At 36.0% G+C, this 18,888-nt stretch overlaps 1 protein-coding gene across 1 annotated transcript in view; it reads right to left on the bottom strand.

The window, feature by feature from the left end:
- Window positions 1–18,888, bottom strand: part of Cc2d2b (coiled-coil and C2 domain containing 2B) — a 92,091-nt gene that overhangs the window by 41,109 nt on the left and 32,094 nt on the right. The window contains exons 20-24 of the mRNA XM_047554393.1: window positions 17,117–17,208; window positions 15,751–15,921; window positions 14,068–14,168; window positions 13,311–13,443; window positions 5,784–5,880 (exon numbers count right to left, since the gene is read on the bottom strand). Of these exons, the coding sequence (XP_047410349.1) occupies window positions 5,784–5,880; window positions 13,311–13,443; window positions 14,068–14,168; window positions 15,751–15,921; window positions 17,117–17,208 (594 nt within the window). The remainder of the gene's footprint in view (window positions 1–5,783; window positions 5,881–13,310; window positions 13,444–14,067; window positions 14,169–15,750; window positions 15,922–17,116; window positions 17,209–18,888) is intronic.

The raw sequence follows: 18,888 nt of genomic DNA, 5'->3' as shown, positions 1-18,888 counted from the left end.
ATTGATTTCTGATGTACAGACACTCTCAAGTACCATACAAGATCTTCAAGATCAGGTGGATTCCTTAGCAGAAGTGGTCCTACAAAATAGGAGAGGTTTAGACCTTCTAACTGCCGAACAGGGAGGCATTTGTCTGGCTTTGCAGGAAAAATGCTGTTTCTATGCCAACAAGTCAGGAATTGTTAAGGACAAGATCAAACAGCTGCAGGAAGACTTAGAAAAACGCCGACAAGCACTGGCTGATAATCCACTATGGACTGGATTCAGTGGACTCCTTCCCTATCTCCTCCCCTTCCTAGGTCCCCTCCTTTGCTTGCTGCTTATTGTATCTATAGGTCCTTTGATATTCAACAAGATCATGGCTTTTCTTAAAGCTCAAATTGAGGCTATACAGGCGAAACCTATTCAGGTTCATTACCATCGACTGGAGATGATGGATCGTGATGGTGATCTTAAAAGACCATCACCCCTGTGAGCTGAACTGGACAGCCAATGACGGGTAAGATTCGTGAGAGCTCATACCAACCTAAGACAGGAAATGAGGGCCAGAGCCTCATTATCCAATGACGGGTAAGGATGTTGCTCTGCCACGGACAACCTAAGACAGGCGCAGTTCCCGAGGGATTGTCACTCCAGCCCTATACCTGTTCAGGCAAGCTGTGCCCCCATCTCGCCACATAACCTCTATCACCCCCTTAAAATATGGCTATCGAAAAATGGTCAATAATTTTATATAAGAAAGGGGGAAATGTCAGGGACCAAGAAGTTCTCATTCTGAGAACATTCTGACCTTTACAATAAGCAGCAGCGCCCCTCCCCCACTCCTGGCTGATAATTCTGACAGTATGGCGCCTATGGCGCCATCCCTGCTTCTCTTCCTGGACTTCACCTTCCCGCCGGCGCAAACTTCACCTTCCCGCCAGCGCGAACTTGCAGCCTATCAGGAGCCCAATAGAAGAACACAGCCAACCAGCCTGCACCTCGTCATACCCCTCATTCCCTCAGGATATAAATACCCCTGTGAACAATAAAAATTTGCAGCTTGATCAGAATTCCTGTCTTGCTGTCTCTCCCTGCGTCTCTTGTCCCTTCATTCCTTCTCTCTTAGGTTTGCCGTCCGCGTTGATGTCCCGCGGGTCGGGACATTATTCAATTAATTCTGACATTGTGGAAAGGCAAATGTGTTTGGTCTATTTTAAAGGCATAGCTCTCACAGCAGAATATAACATAAATGTGTTTTAATGAATTACTGGTATATGAAAAAAACATTTTAAGATTGCTTTGTTTCTGGGTCTTTACTAAAAAGCAAGTTTGCTAAGACTTTAAGCTGCGTTTTGATTTTTTAAAATGTGCAAAAAAGTACCTTACTGAGAAAAAAGTTGTAATTTATCTAAAGTTAGAAATTTTGTAAGGCTTCTTTCAAATTACAATTTTTAAAACTATTAAGGTAAAATAAAAAAAGACATAGGAAAGTTATAGATGTGAGGATATATTATTGGTTAGAAAAGTTAAAAGGAGAAGTGAATGCTTTTTGATGAGAAAGGATTGCATATAAGTTACAGAGGGTCTGAGTAAGTCAAAGGAGGTTTACAAAAAATAAACCTTAGGAAATTTGTATGTGTGATTAAGATGGTTATAATTAAATTGTTTAAGAGTTTATCCAAAGTCAAAATGTAATGATTAAATCTGATATAAAACCAGAATGTAATTCTCTATGTTGAAAGCAATGAGTTAAAAACAAACAAACAAACAAACAAACAAACAAAAACCCCCTAATCTGCTCTTATTAACATTCACAAAGAACTGGCTTAAAGACCAAAGACTTTGTGTTTTATCAAGAAAATGTCTTCATCTCTTAGGTTTTCATTACTTAGGAAAACTAAGTCTTAAAAGAATCAGGGTTTGTTTAAGTACCTACCTATTTTATATCACTTTATAACTCTAAATAAATGTTATTTTAGGTTATTATGATATATTTGACACTCTATATATCTGTGACTAGAGTTGTGTATACATCAAAGGGCTAAATATGCTGTGTAGATAAGCTTTTTCTAAATGTTATACAAGAGTTTGTAAAATAAAAGTTATGAAGGTTTAACACATGCAAGGTAACTGGTAAGGTTCTCTTTTGTACAACATGAAGTGTTTTTCATGGTATACCTGAGATGTACTGTACTTGTACCTCAGGTAATAAGTCTCTTGGGGTTAGTAGCACTGCTTCCTAAACCACACAATATTCTTTAATTTTAATATATTTAATATATTCTTTAATTTTTTTCAGTGTTATTACTTTATTTAAACATCTTACAGCAGACCTACATAATTATAGTTATCCTATGGAGACCTGAATTCTTAAGTTTGCTTCAAGAATAAAAAGCTAAGTTTATACATATGACTTCTATGTAACTGTGATGTTAATTATTTCTGATTTCTTTGTGTGTTAAATGTGTACTTTGCATTCCCCAAGTATACAAGTCTTTTAAGATATAAAACTACAGAAAACAGTACCAAGTTTGTGTCCTCCAAATAAAATCGTTTTTTGGGACAAACTTTTTCAGGATTATGTTTGTGTGTTCCTAATTATGTTATATCATTTTTGAGCAAAGAAAAGTAGATGTGCCCAGACACTTGACATCCCAAACCATTCCACTCTGATAATCAAAAAGATCAAGGGCATTGATCAACTGGGGAGTATGTCTATAAACATGTTCTATTTTATTGAATTTCATTTATTCTCAAAAGGCAAAATTAAATGGGGATTGCTTCAATCAGCTTTTGCATCCCTGTGACCAAAAGATCTGAAAAGAATAATTAGAGAAGAAAAAGTTTATTTTGGTTCACAGTTTCAGACGTTCAGTTCATGGTCAGTCAACTCCTCAGCTATGGCCCCAGGTGAGGCAGAATGGAAGGATGCAGCAAAGCGAAAGCGGCTTAGGACTTGGCAATCAGGAAGCAGAGAGAGCTCTGCTCACCAGGGACAAAACATAAACCCCGAAGGCATAGCCCAGTGACCTACTTCCTCCAGCCACATCCTACCTGCTTATTATTACCACCCAAACTGTATCAGTCGATTAATCCACTGATTACCTCATTTCATCTCTGAAAATTCTAATATTGTCTCACACATGAGCTTTTGGGAGATACCTTATAAGTAGACCACAATGGGGATTTATTTGCTCTTAATATTTTGTAATTGAATAAAAGTAAACTGTTATCAATAAGTTATATGGAGAATTATATTATTCTTTATACTAGCATGGGAATTTAAATATATTTTTGGAAGAATAATAAGAGCCTGATTGATTTAAAGTTGGCAATGTGCAACATAAAAATATTTTTTCACAAGGAAAAAAAATTATGAGCTCTCAGTCTTTTTGACTGATTCAAATTTCAGCTGCAGTGTTATCATGTTAACTGATCTTCCCTACTCAGGAAACAACATATAAAAATTTGTTTCCATATAGACCTAAATAGAATGATATTTAGAAAGAGGGAATGGATTAGCTTCAAATATAAAACTTTAGTTAAGATTAGTCAAAAGGCCCACTTTGCCTGGGATAGAACTCTACCTGTTGCCCTGCTCCAGATTACCATGTAAAGACTACTATGATCCCCAAACAGAAAGAGATACAATATACAACTAAATAAAGATTTGGGTAAATTATAAAAAGTATTTAAAAGTTATAAAAGAATTTTAAAAAGAAATAGAACTTGACTGGGGATGTAATGCTTGCCTAGCATGTCCTATGTCCTGGGTTCAATCTCTAATAGCACACACACACATGAATTTTATGTGTGATCAAGTAGATAAATTACATACATTTTTATAGAATCTAAACAGATAACAAAGGTACATTAGTGTTATTATAAGAAAATTATATTTCTTGGTTCAGAACTGAAAATGCCTTTGCTCTTTTTTGCATTTTCCTCATAAAACTTCATAAATGTTGCCTGTTAGTGTTTTGCAGAAATACAATTTAACAGAACAGCCCAAGTTAATTTGAAAAAATCAGTCATTACCTACAGGATAGATAGGATATGACACATACTCCAATACTAATATTGACTCCAACTGAAGGAAGAAGTAACTGTAAAATTACAAAAGTTGAAGTAAAAACTCACTACTTCTACTTTATGAATGGTTGAACTATCCTTCTGCATGCTCAACAACCAAGACTTGGAGCCCCAAATCAAGGAAAATAAAAGGGCTAAGAAAAAAGTAAACAATATTTTGGCCTGTGAACTCCAAGGTTGGCTAGGACCCAGGGAATGATGAGATCACTCTAAGGGCCCTATGGGTTCGGTGGGTCATTTGACCTCCCAATCATTTGATCATGAGGACCCTAGAGAACGAGAAACTAACCAGTGTACAATTCTGTGAAGAGGAGGGTCAGGTTGCTGGAGAGGGAAATGTCTTAATGCTTCCAAGGAAAGCCACATGATCAGCAACACTCTGACCCATCCTGGAAAAAGCACAACTAATAAAGGAAAAGGCTGAAGGATCCAAGAGTTCCTCACAAGTTCCTAAAAGTAACCCCTGAGGAGTATCTTCTGACCTTAACATAGAAAGGAAAGAGGTTAATTTTTGGACAACTTAAGGGTCACCTATTTGGTCCTGAACACCCAGCAAGGAAGTATAACCAAAAGTAAATATACTAATATAAGGGTGAAAGAAAAATCAAAGAACATTCATGCATGGACATTTAAAAGGGAAAGACAATGGTCCTTTTAAATGTAACTTGAGATGTGCACTTTCGTTGGGTCCTACCAAAACTAAGTAAATCTGAGAAGTTACAGAGAAAGTATTCTTATGTATGAGAATCTGATAATAACTATCAAGAGAGACTGCTAAAATCATGTTTGTCCTGAGTTAATTTGAGTCCGAACTAACAGGACTACTATTGGAAAAAACCCAGACCCTAAAATGAGAAATGTTTAAAGCTTACTTGCCTAACCTTGCCCAGCTGTTACCACCATAGGAGTATAGAGTATGACTATACTTTTTAATCTCCCAGTAATATGTGGCATGTTCCAGATTGTAACAGTTGCATGGTTAAGATGATGGTTGTGCAAGAATCCAAATACATCCCAATATCTGAGACTTGTCTCTCCCATTTCTTCCTGGCTAGGAAAGTTACTCTCCCTTGATAGCTTAAAGTCCTAGAAAACAGACCTTCAATGCTTAAGAATAGGGGATCACAAGTCTGGGATAGGGAATGAGATAGGAATGGGGGAATACAGAAAAAGAAAGATAGCATATGCTGAGTCTCAAAAGAGAAGCAAACATGAATTGCTGGCAAAACAAACAGCTTGTGAGCCATGCCCTTGGCTCATGTCCTTGACCCCCAAAGGAACATGCTATGAGGGCAACGTGCAAGGGCAAGAAAGCTGGTATATAATCTTGTAACTTTGCCCTGACTCCACTTCTAGTTCAGACCCTAGCTACTATCCCTTTATCAATATTAATTCCCCAGATCAAGAAGTTGCTGATTTTCACTCTTGAGGTGGCCCACATTTTCCTTTGAATGTGTATTCCTTGCTTTACCTCAAAAGGTGTCTCGCTTTTGAAGTAGCCTGCATTCTCCCTTGAATATGAATCTACTTCTCTAAGTCTCTGTGTCTCTGACTGGCACAGGCTGAAATTCTTTTCTATTATGTATGCCAAGGACACCACTTGTCCTGAGTTGAGCACCCACACCCAGGAACTTGCAGAACTCCTCAAGAGACAGTTGGATCTTTTTAGAATTATTTCAACATTGATTATTGCAATTATTCTACTTTACCTCATGTTTTTCAATCACTATTTCATCAAAAATGTTGATATATACATTATCTCTTATTCTAGATAGGCTTGAGATGCTATAATCATGTCCTGGTGAGCTGCAAATAAAAAAAAATATGTAAGGGTTTAATTTTTTCAAAATCTACTTATATTCTAAGAGCATTATTCATAAAGAACAGTAAAATTACCCATGTCCTTTTCTTTATAAAGCATAAACTTAGAAAAGGCTATATGCTTTGAAGACTAGCTATGATCTTCCATTAGATCCAGTGGGTGCTTTGTAATTTACCTTATATCTCTCTTAAGATGAAAAGTAAAAAAATGTTTAAATATCAAGCAGAAAGGCTTTCACCATAGCCATCCACTGCAAACGAATTATCTGGAGAATGCTGAATTAAGATTATCCACTATCTTAAATTCTTAGTTTATGCATATGGTTGAAATGCTCTTGCTGGGCTCAGTGGCACATGTCTATAATCCCAGGAGGCTGACGCAAGAGGACCACACGTTTGAGGATAAATTGGACAGCTTAGTGAGACTCTTTCTTAAAATAAAAAGGGTTGGGAATGTACCTCTGAGGTATAGCTCCCCAGACCTCAATCCCTTGTATTGCAAACTAAACAAAGAACAAAACCAAACAAACAAAAAAACCCCACCAAAATCAAAAGAAATAAAAACCCTCTTTTGCTCTCAGTTAATGGATATGATTACTTAACTACAGAGCTTATTCTCTTTCTCATATTTATTTTCTCCAACCAGAAATTGGGATAATGGAGTACATTTAATTTTGGAAGTGATGATTTACTTAAGTACAAATTAAAAGTAGCAGAAATGACCGTTTGTATCACAAGCAATGAACTTCCACGCTCAGCTCCAGCTAGAGTACTGAATCTCTATCGAACATTCAACAGAGATGAAAATCACAATCCTGTACTGAGGTTATTATTGTACATGGGGTAACTGAAGCTCAATTGTTCGTGTTGCCACCAAGTGACAGAGCTTGGACATTATTTATTTAAGCTTGTTACTTAAAGAAGCAGCTACTATCTTAAAGGATCTTTAACAGTTCCTATAACTTTCTGAGTCCAATGGGCAGCGATAACTGAAAAATGGTAGTTGAGTTTAGAGAACAATTTTAAATTAAAGATCCCCTATACTTCCAAGGGAAAAATTAAGACTGACTCCCCTATTTTGCTCAAGGGTTTCCTTTCATGTTGAAAAGCCCTAAGGCAGGGTAGGGCAGACAGGAGAAAGGACAAAGACATTTTTGAGCTTGTCAACTTAGGATGTCCCTTAAATCATTCCAGTCTTTCTGCATTATCTTGTACTCAAACTTTCTTCAAAATTTGCCATAGTTCCTCCTCCAAAATAGGGCTTAGAGGGCTATGTACTACTTAGTTATTTATTTTTACTATTCATTCCATCTGCATGGGTTTTTAGTCACTAAAATGTCACAGGAAAAAGGGAACTTATACTGGAGGTCATAAAAAGTGGTACCTGGATGGTTTTGACTTAGCTGAATCCTCTGATCCATTCAGTAGAACTCCAAATGTGTTCTTGGTTTATCTCACTGTTACAGTTGCAAGAATATGAATACTCTATAGTCTTTAGTTCACTGAGAAGTTTATTTATCTGTTTTATGTCCTCCCAAATTATTTAATACAGTATATTTCTTCTAATTTTAATGTCTAAGTTAATATTCTAAATATTTGGAACCAACCTAGATACCCTTCTATAGATGAATGGATAAAGAAACTGTGGTATATATACACAATGGACTATTATTCATTCATAAAGAAGAATAAAATTATGGCATTTGCAGGTAAATGGATGGAATTAGAGAATATCACACTAAATGAAATAAGCCAATCCCAAAAAACCAAAGGCTGAATATTTTCTCTGTTAAGTGGATGATGATACATAATGGGGAATGGGGAGGGGGTAAGAGAAGAATGGAGAAAGGATGGATTGTGTCGAGGGAAATGAGGGATGGGGAAGGGGTGGGGGGAAGGAAAGATAATGGAATGAGATAAACATCGTTACCCTATGTACATGTATGTTTACATAAACAGTGTGAATCTACTTTGTGTACAACAAGAGAAATGAAAAGTTGTGCCCCATTTGTGTACAATGAATCAAGAAATAAAAAAATAAAAAATTTAAATATTTTTAAACACATATAACCACATATTTTATGTTTACAAACTTTTATTTTTATTTTTATTTTTTATTGGGGATTGAGCCCAGGGCCTTGCACATGCTAGGCAAGCACTCTACCACTTCTACCACTGAGCTACACCTCCGGCCCATTTTGTCTTTCATTTTGAGACAAAGTCTCACTAACTTGCCCAGGCTAGCCTCAAACTTGTGATCCTCCTGCCTCAGCTTCCTGAGTAGTGTGTACCACCATGCCCAGCTTACTTTTATAAACTTTTAAAGAAAATACATTTTATATACTAAATAATTTGACATAATATAATATTCTCTTTAAATCAACACTCTCGTTCACACATAAAGAGTAGAAAGTTCAGGAAAGAGCTGGGGTTGTAGCTCAGTGATAGAGTGCTTGCCTGGCATGTGTGAGGCACTGGGTTTGATCCTCAGCGCCACATAAAAATAAATAAATAAAATAAAGGTATTGTGTTCATCTACAACAGAAAGAAAGAAAGAAAGAAAGAAAAAAAGAAAGAAAGAAAGAAAGAAAGAAAAAGGAAGGAAGGAAGAAAAGAAAAGAAAAGAAAGTAGTTCAGGAAGCAAGTATGAGTGAAGGAGACAAAGCAAGAGGTACAAAATCCATCCTTCCTCCATTCTTCCCTTACCCCCTCCCCATTCCCCACAATTGAGCTGGTGTTGAATCTGGAACAACAAACTTGATTTCTGCTATTAGTAAAAGTATCCATAGCATTTGCACTAACAAAATTCAAAGGTACTTGGGTCTATTATGATTTTTCCCACCAAATCAAAAGCGTGGCATAAACAGGGTCTCCCTCTCCTTGCAAATCCTAGTTAAGGTCTGGAGGTTTTCATGTAAAGTGGCAGCTGGAATGTGAAGGTTCACATAGCCTATACAATGTCTTCATGTATATGCAAGTGATTATGTTTGCTCTGCTGAGTTCTCTAAGACTTGTCAATGGGGATGTCTATGTTAACACCAAAGTCTATAAGTAATATGAGTATATGAACAATCATATATAATCATATATGAACTATAAAATACTAATAGAAGATTCTATAAAATAAATAGTAGAAAATCATATGACAGTCAATCCATAAGACAATCCTGATCTGCATATACAAATAAGAAGTCAATTTTCCCACCTTTCAAGATAAAAATAACATCATATTATTTGAGAAAACATTTACATATTTAATAGCTACAGATACTTGATTAGAAATTTGCACCCAGCAGTAAAGCACAGCTATATAAAAGAAAGTTCATATGTAATCAGATCAATTTTCACAGGGTTTTGTGTATGTGTGTGAGTATGTGTTCCTAAACACCACATTTAGCTACAGAATCCTTCTAGTCTATTTTGTTCCTTCCTGGTAGCAAGCAGGAACATAGTTGGGTATTTCTTTTAGGCTTGAAAATATGATTTATCAGCTATTTCAAATTAAAACACCTTTTATGTATAGGAATAGCATAGGAAGATATATCTGCATATGCCATTTATAAAGTGCAAGTAGTCTAAAGCTTTAGTGCAAATGAGCTTGCATTTTTAAAGTAAGGAAATTAAAGGAAGTCCACTGTTATTTAAACAAGATTTTAAAAAACACAAACCATAAAGGAAAATGTTAGTAAAATTAATAACTGCTTTTCATCATAATATATCATAAAAAAATGAAAACCCAAGCATTAGGGAAAAGTAGTTTCAGCACATACAAGTGAAAAAGTGCTGATATCTAAAAGATACAGAGACCTCCTTAAAACAAGAAAAGACAGGGCTGGGGCTGTAGCTCAGCAGCAGAATGCTTGCCTACCACGTGCGAGGCACTGGGTTCGATCCTCAGCACCACATAAAAATAAACAAATAAAATAAAAAAAAAAAAAAAAGAAAAAGAAACTACAAAGCAATAGAAAGATAGACAAAAGACAGAAAAGAATACTAATGGTCAAGAAGTCTACGGAAAGAAGCTCAAGGTAAACAAATAGAATTGTGACACATCCATACAATGGAGTATTATTCAGTGGTAGAAACAAATGAGTTATCAAACCATGAGAAGACATGAAGGAACCAGGGTAGTGGCACACATCTGTAATCCAGCTTCTGGATTCTGAGGCAGAAGAAGTTCAAAGCCAGCCTGGGCAACTTAGTGAGACTCTGTCTCAACATCAAAAACAAAAACAAAAGGCAGGGGACGTAGTTCAGTGGCAGAGAGCCCCTGGCTTCAATCCTCAGTATCTCTCCCAATACCCGCTTCCCCGCAAAATAAAATAAAATAAAATAAAAAGTCATGGAAGAATCTCCTAGGCATGTCACGAAGTGAACTGAGCCAATCTGAAAAGGTGGGCCTCATCCAATTAATTGAAAACATAAAAAAAAAAGAAAAGAAAAGACTGAATGCCCCTTTTAACAGCTTTGGTTCTGTTTCTCTGAAGAATCCTGATTCATACAACAATATTCTGGAAAAGGCAAACTGTGGCACCAATAAAAATATCAGTGGTTGCCAAAGGTTCTCAGAAGAGTGAGGGACAAATAGATGGAACACACAATTTTTAGGGCAGTGAAACTATTTTTTTATGATACTAGAATGGTGGATACCTGGCACTGTATATTTATCAAAATCCACAGAATGTACAACACAGAGCATGAACCCTAATATAAACCATGTACATCAGCCGATGATAGAACAGCGATGAGTCAATGTTGGCTCATCAATTGTAACAAATATACCACATTATGTAGGTTAATGCTAAGAAGCTATGTGTCGTAGTGAGGAGGTAGGTGGGAACTCCCTCCACACCCTTTTACTGTCTCTCCACACCCTTTTACTGTCTCTCCACACCCTTTTCCTGTGAACCTAAAACTGAACAAAAGAATAAAATTTGTGCGATTTAAAAAGTTGAGGGGAAAAAAAAAAAAAAAAGCTCGACCCCATTAGAAATGAGTCTAATCAATTTTTTTTTTTTTTTAGTTCCAGGGATTGAACCCACGGTCTCTTAACCACTAAGCCACATCTCCGACCCTTTTTATTTTTTTGAGATAGAATCTTAGTGTGATATTCTCTAACTCCATCCATTTACCTGCAAATGCCATAATTTTATTCTTCTTTATGAATGAATAATAGTCCATTGTGTATATATACCACAGTTTCTTTATCCATTCATCTATAGAAGGGTATCTAGGTTGGTTCCAAATATTTAGAATATTAACTTAGACATTAAAATTAGAAGAAATATACTGTATTAAATAATTTGGGAGGACATAAAACAGATAAATAAACTTCTCAGTGAACTAAAGACTATAGAGTATTCATATTCTTGCAACTGTAACAGTGAGATAAACCAAGAACACATTTGGAGTTCTACTGAATGGATCAGAGGATTCAGCTAAGTCAAAACCATCCAGGTACCACTTTTTATGACCTCCAGTATAAGTTCCCTTTTTCCTGTGACATTTTAGTGACTAAAAACCCATGCAGATGGAATGAATAGTAAAAATAAATAACTAAGTAGTACATAGCCCTCTAAGCCCTATTTTGGAGGAGGAACTATGGCAAATTTTGAAGAAAGTTTGAGTACAAGATAATGCAGAAAGACTGGAATGATTTAAGGGACATCCTAAGTTGACAAGCTCAAAAATGTCTTTTTTTTTTTTTTTTTTTTTGGCAGTGCTAGGGATCAAACCCAGGGCCTTGTGCTTGCGAGTCAGGCACTCTACCAACTAAGATATCTCCCCAGCCCGCCGGATCTTGTAAGTTGTTTAGGGCTTCACTAAGCTGCTGAGGCTGGCTTTGAACTTGCGATCCTCCTGCCTCAACCTCCTGCGCTGCTAGGGTTACAGATATGTGCCACCATACCTGGCAATGAGAATACCATTTTAGATCCATCATGTCAGAAAAAATGATTTAAAAAGATTGCATATTTTTATATACTGCTGTTAGAATGTAAATTAGTACAATCACTTTAGAAAAAAGTTTGGCATTATCTACAATTCAACTACAATAAAGCGATTCTGCTCCTAGACTGGAGCAGAGGTTCTTAATGAGTTGTTGCCTGAATAGGAGCATAAGTGCCACCTGATAACTTGCTAGGAATGGAATAACTAGGCCTAATGAATTAGAAACTATAGGGAGATGGATCCAGAAATCTGTTTTAAGAGGCTGTGCAGGTGATTTTAATGCACAAAAAGTTTGAGAGCCACTGTCTTATAAATAAACTCTTAGATGTGTACTGCAGAAGATAAGCACAAGAATGTCCACAGCAACACTGCTTGCAATACAAGAAAATTGGAAACAAGACAAATGTGCATTAACAGAAGAAAGTATAAGTAAATTATGGTGTTTTCATACACTGTAATGCTATACAGATTTGAAAAAAATAAATAGCAATCTTGACCCATTTTATGCTGCCATAACATAATACCTGAGACTGGGTAATTTGTAAGGAATAGAAATTTATTTCTCATATTTCTAGAGGTTGTAAGGTCAAGAAAAAGGCAGCAGTTTCTGTAATTTGGTGAAAGCCTTCATGCTGCGTCTTTACATGATGGGAAACTGAAAGACCAAAAGGGGATAGATGCTATATTGTCATGTGACAGAACAGCAGATTAGGGGAACACAATCACTTGACGACTTTTTAAATAGCATTAACTGACTTGGGAGGGAGAGCTGTCCTGACCTGAATACTCCCATTAGGCTCCACCTCCCCACACAGCTGAACTGGGGATTAAGTTTCCAACACATGAACATTGGGGTATGCATTCAGACCACAGCAAACAGCTAGACCATAATTATGAACAAGATGAATCTCTCAAAATAATTTGATTACAAAAGAATATAATTATGGGCAATAGCTCAGTTGGTAGAATGCTTGCCTTGCAAGCACAAGGCCCTGGGTTCAAATCCCCAGCACCGCAAAAAAAAAAAAAAAAAAAAAAAAAGAATATAATTGTGGCTCAATTTAAATAAAGTCGAAAACATGCAAAAATAAATAATAGTTGGGAATAAATATGTATAAAGTAAAATCATAAAGGAAGAAAGAATGATAAACACAAATTCATGGTTGTTACCTCAGGGAAAGGATAATTAGATAATGGCAAAGAGGGCTTGCTAAGGAATATTCTATTTTTTCTAAGGTAATATTCTATTTTTTAAAGCTGGATGGCAGGTATGCAGGTATTTATTTTATCATGCATCTTCAGAACTTACATGTACTATATATTATGTCTATTTGTTTATATGAATTAAATATTTCACAATTTGAAAGTTTAAAAGCCCATCATTATTTTCAATTAATGACTTAGGAAAATAATTCTGTTTTTCCTTCTTTTTTTTTAAAGCTTCAGGAAAATGGACTCCAACTTACATAAAATCTACTTTAATCTCTTCATTCCAGCAAGGATGAGATCCATTTGCAGTACTGGTTTGGTACACTGTATGCTGAAAAGAAACTTCTACGAAAGGGTGTACAGTATCCTGAAACACACAATCAACACTGACTAGATTTTTGAAATATTTTACATAGTCAGTACAGGTAGAAAGCTAGGAGATTACTTGACAACTGGATGGCAACTAGTTTTTCAAACGACCAGTATTCATTCACTGATTTAATAAATATTCATTAATCCTATTGCATATCAGTTACTTTCCAGGACCCAAAGATAAATAGAACTTTCTTTTAAGGATTTTAAAGTTTACCAGGGGAAAATAAACAAGTAAGCAAATAAGTACAAAGGAACGTGAGAAAACAGAACTATGTTACAGTTAAGGAATGATCGAGTTTCTGAGGGGTGGAGGCCACTGCAGGCACAAGAAACCAGAGGAGGCCTTGTAGAATAAGGAGCAGGACTCAGCTGTGGGGTGGACAGAATTGAGGCTGATCGGTGGACAGGAGCCAGAACATAGAAGATTTGGTAGCCATTTCAAGGAACCTGTACCTTGTTCTGCAGACATTGAGAGCAGAGAATGAAAAGGTTAGAATTACGTTTTATAAAGAAGACCTTCACTGTGTTAGGGAAAGTAAACTGAGAGTCAAAGAAAATAGAGATGAAAGGCCAATTAGGAACCAGTTGCAATTCAGAGCAAACATAATCAATAGTGTAATTTATAGAAGTGTTAAATACTTATCTCATTTACGATCTCATCCGAGGCTAATGATTTGGTTATTTCTTTATATCTGAGGCGAGATATGGATGATATCAAATAAGCAGGCATATCCAAGACTCTTTAGGAAAAACAATACAGAGGTATACAATTTAATTAGTTTTAATATTAGATTTGATAGTAGTGGGTGATTTTTCCCCTGGCTTGCATCTTATACTTTTTGTCATAGTATAAGTCAGTGGTTAGAGCTAAACATCTGATCATCAATAATCAGCTACAAATCCCAAGGTTTAACTACAGATTGGATCCAGTCTGTGATAAAATTTTCTCTGGTATTCAGCAAAAGGAGAAAAATAAAGCAAGCCTTATTTTGAGAATATATCCTTTCCATTTATTTGGTGTACATTTTTCTTTTACAAAATGATTATAGAAAATGGTTGTGATTTTATACATTCTTATTTTACAAAACAACCTTGGAAATGTACATTTGTTTTGAGAACATTAAATTCCATTAATAAATAAAATTGTAGGGCTGAGGTGGTGGCTCAGCACCACATTTTAAAAAAATGAATAAATAGGGATACTGTGTCCATCTACAACTAAAAAAATATTGAAAAAATATTATAGTTTATAAAACATAGGCAAAACCTTTAGGAGATTTTAAATATAGATTAATGTGGGGATTTTTTGGTTTTTGTTCTTCCTGTTTTTTGGTACTGAGAACTAAACCCAGTGGTGCTTTGCCACTGAGTTACATCCCCAGGACTTTTAATTAATTAATTAATTAAATTTTGAGACACAATCTCACTAAGCTGCTTAAAGACTTGCTAAATTGCTGAGGCTGGCCTTGAACTTGGGATCCTCCTGCCTCAGTCCCCTAGTTACAGGCGTGTGCCACTGCACCTGGCTATTTGTTTCTCATAGGTTATTCATGAGATGTAGTAAGCATAAAATAAGCAAGAAGAGTATATCACGTTAAACATAAACAGGGACACTTGGGTACTAAGTATGCATAACATATCAATCATAAATGACGCTAAATATATGAGACGCTGAATATTCAGAATACAGTAAATATACATGAGCACTTAATATTCATGATACTTTAATTTGGTCATTTATTAGTGATGTACATTCTGACCTTGCATATTCTCTGTCCAAGAAGTAGATGAACCCAGTGACTGCACATTGAAGAAATGAGTGAAATCCTACTTACACTAAGTCCAAAATAGAATGGTACAACTGTGGCAATTCTAAACCATTCCACATTTGTTCCATAGCTTTTCTGAGACATTTTGTAAAATAAAATTGGTATCCCACCTATTTTCTTCAGCTTCCTGCTTCTAACACTGAGAAGTGACAGTGGCATGGAATAGGGTGGTTGGCAGTAGAAGCTCTGGAAGTTTCACAATAGGAAAATGGAGACAAAAGGAATGTATTTGATGTAGCATAGGAAAGTAAGCATGGGGCAAATACCCCCAAAATATATGTGTTAAATTTACTTTGGGAATCTCAAACTTCTGAAAACTGGACCAGACAGTTGATTTTATTATTCAAATGAAGATTTTTAACTTTCACTCATTTTATGTTTACGAAGCAGTTAACAAAAGGCACAAGTTTCACACAAGAAACCTATGCAAGAAAACCTATCATATTTAAAATCGATCTTTTACAATTCTATAAATTGGAGCATATTGCCTTACCTACTAACTGTAGTTCTCCTGGTGGGAATATTATATGCCCTCAGTATTCTGATGAGAATCTTAATATCTCCATCAGAGATAGTCTGTGCTGTGACTTTTTTCCTTTCTTTCCTCCAAGGCTTTAACTTTCTTCGTGGTTCAATAAACTTACAAATTGCATGTGTCAACTGGCTAAAGATTAAAAAACATGATTAGCCCCACATACACAAAATAACATAGTTTATAAAGTTACTCATTTTTTGATTAACTGCAAATAAGTCCATTATGCTGAACCACACCCTCCCCATTGTGGAGGGGGATAGAGTTATTTTAAACCCCAGGAAAGAATCTTTTTTTCTGAGCATAAAAAGGAAGAGATGCTTTGTTCCTTCATGTTGGAGAGAAAATGTGATTGCTCCATGCCTTTTGGGAACATGGTCCAAAAATAGACGAGGACATTGAGGTAGAATTTTAAGCATGGTAATTTTTCATATTATTCAATTTTTAGGAAGCATCTTCTTGAAAGTGACTGAATATTCAAAAATTTCCAAGCATCTGAAATGAGTTGGTTGTACAAACTGACAGTCTGACCAACATAGACCCATGAAGCATAGTTTGAGGGTCACACTCATTGTTACCCAAGGACTGAAAATAAAACTCAGTAGATTTCAGCATCTTAAAGCAACTAAAACTTTGTTGGTAATACTGAGAATTTGCACATGGCCCCAGGGAGGTTTTCTACCTCCCTATTCCTACCCTTAAGTTTCACAAATGGACAGCATGAGAAATGAATTGCTGCAGCAAAGGCTACTCCAACTGCTCCCGATCTCAGTGCCCTTGTGTTGCTGAGGATTTTCAGATTTTCAGATGGGGGAAATTACAGGCTAAGTGCTACCAGCAATGGGTTGCCCAGTAGCAGTGTCACAACAAGAAAGTCTTGGAACTTGGGACAAAGGCATTCCTTTCGTGTCCTAAAAACTATTGATAAGGAGAAGGTGAAAAACTTCCCTAAAATACTACACCATTAGAAACATGTCATGTAGATATTCTAAATTGCAACTGTAAAGTGACCAAATATATATATATATATATATATTTTTTTTTTTTTTCAAATATTTTTAAGTTGTCAATGGACCTTTATTTTATTTATTTATTTGTGAAGTTGAGAATCGAACCCACTGTGTTGCACAGATAGGCAAGCGCTCTATCACTGGGCTTCAACCCCAGCCCTATCAAATATATTTTTAAATCACTATCTCTTGTTTTATGCTCTGAAACATTATCTTTTGATATTTGACTTCATTAATATAAGAAGTAGAGAACTTAGAGGATTTGGAAGGTATTAGCTCACAGGTTTTTATTTCATACTTAAGGATTTTAGTAGTACCTTGCAGATACAATTTCTTCATAATCAGCCACAATATCTGGCAAGCTAAATTTGCTAATTTTGATGATTCTTTTCATTATTGACCTTCTAACCTAAAAAAAAAAGTTTTTAAAATTTAAAGAAATGTATTGTTTATATTTTAAGGTTAAGTATTCACAACATTTCTGGTATGTTTTACTCCTAAGTTTTGCGAGCAATGAATAGAAAGGAAGGTTAGATGAATGAAAATGTGGTTCTGTTTGCTACCATTATTAAAATCATCCCCAACTCACACTGTCACTTCAAGGCAAATTCATCTCTTTCCATTTTTCCCTTCCGTGTCCTTCACATCTCATCCTAAATTCCTGGCTCATTTTTTCCCCATCTAACTCACAGAATACCCAGCCAGAACTACTCTTCACCAAAGGAAATGACTCCCTGTGAGCTCATTTCTATATGTCACTAGTACATGAATCTTGATCTACAAACTCAAAGAAATCTGATCACATTTCTGTATTTTCTTTGTCAGTCTTGTGTTCTCATTCCATTTGCTGGACCAGAAAGTCAATGCCTGAACAGAGGCATTTCCCTAAGTTCCTGCAACAGACTTTGATTCTTTAAAGGACTATTTTTAGTCTTCTATTTAGACTGAGGAAATCCCTTCCTTTCTGCTTTAACCCTTTCCTTCATAATAGGTTTAGGTTTGCAGATATGAAATTAGAAAGTACAGCTTCTGGTAGCTTTCTGTCCTGCTATAAATCATTCTGGGGACATGTAACCTAGAGCCTAATTACCTGCTCAAATGAGATAGGAAAATGGACTGGTAGAAGAATGGGAAAAACATAACTAACTCCTAAAAATTATCCTGCCACCCGAGCAACAAACTGTTTCCCTTGAAGATAAACCAGACCCCTCTGGCTCAAGGGCTGCTTACTCTCTTCCTCTCTCCATTGGCATCCTATAGATGGGGCTTCTTGCTGTTTCTCTCACAGGCCAAGTATGCTTCATCTCAAAGTTTCCACATGTGGTTCTTTAGCCTGGAATGTTCTTTCTCAGAAAACTCCCTGACCTCCTTCAGGTCTAAATAGTAGGAGTTCACAGTTGAAATTTACCTTCTCATGGGATTCCTTGATCACCTTGTTTAAAATTGCATACACACACATCCCCACATACACACAGAACTCTTGTCCTCATTTCCTACTGTAGTTTTCTTGCATGTTTTACTCCCTGACAGACTAATAATGTGTTATTATCTGACTTATCCCACCAGAAAACAAACTCCAAGAGGTCAGAGGTCATAATAGATACCCAAGAAATATTCACTGAATTAATTAGTGAAAGAGACAGATTGTGAAAATGCACTAGCCTTTTAAATGCAAACTTTTCAGTAAAACTTTATCCAGTAATCCTTGAGCCTGCTGGGATGCCATCCATTCTTTACTACTATAATTCTGGACTTGGCCTCACTGATCCCAGGAAGTGAAATGCACATGACTTGCAGTCTCGTGAGTTCCTTCCATGGAACCACACAAAACTCATACAGGGTCACGCAGTAAAGACTCAGAGAACCCTGGAGCAAAGGAAGGAATTAAGTACCTATGGCCTTCGTAGTCTCCAGGGTCAACTCTTTACAGTATCTGTAATTATAGTAATTATTACATGAACATACCAAACATGTAGCTTTAACTATCCTCAGATAGCAAAGAAGTATTCACAGGCGTTGAAATTTAATAAAGTTCCTTCCCAAGATTCCTGTATACATTTCAATGACCTTTAGCACTTGTTCCCTGATT

Source organism: Sciurus carolinensis, chromosome 5 (assembly GCF_902686445.1).
Source record: "Sciurus carolinensis chromosome 5, mSciCar1.2, whole genome shotgun sequence".
Lineage (NCBI taxonomy): Eukaryota > Metazoa > Chordata > Mammalia > Rodentia > Sciuridae > Sciurus > Sciurus carolinensis.
This window is presented reverse-complemented; position numbering and strand designations above follow the sequence as displayed.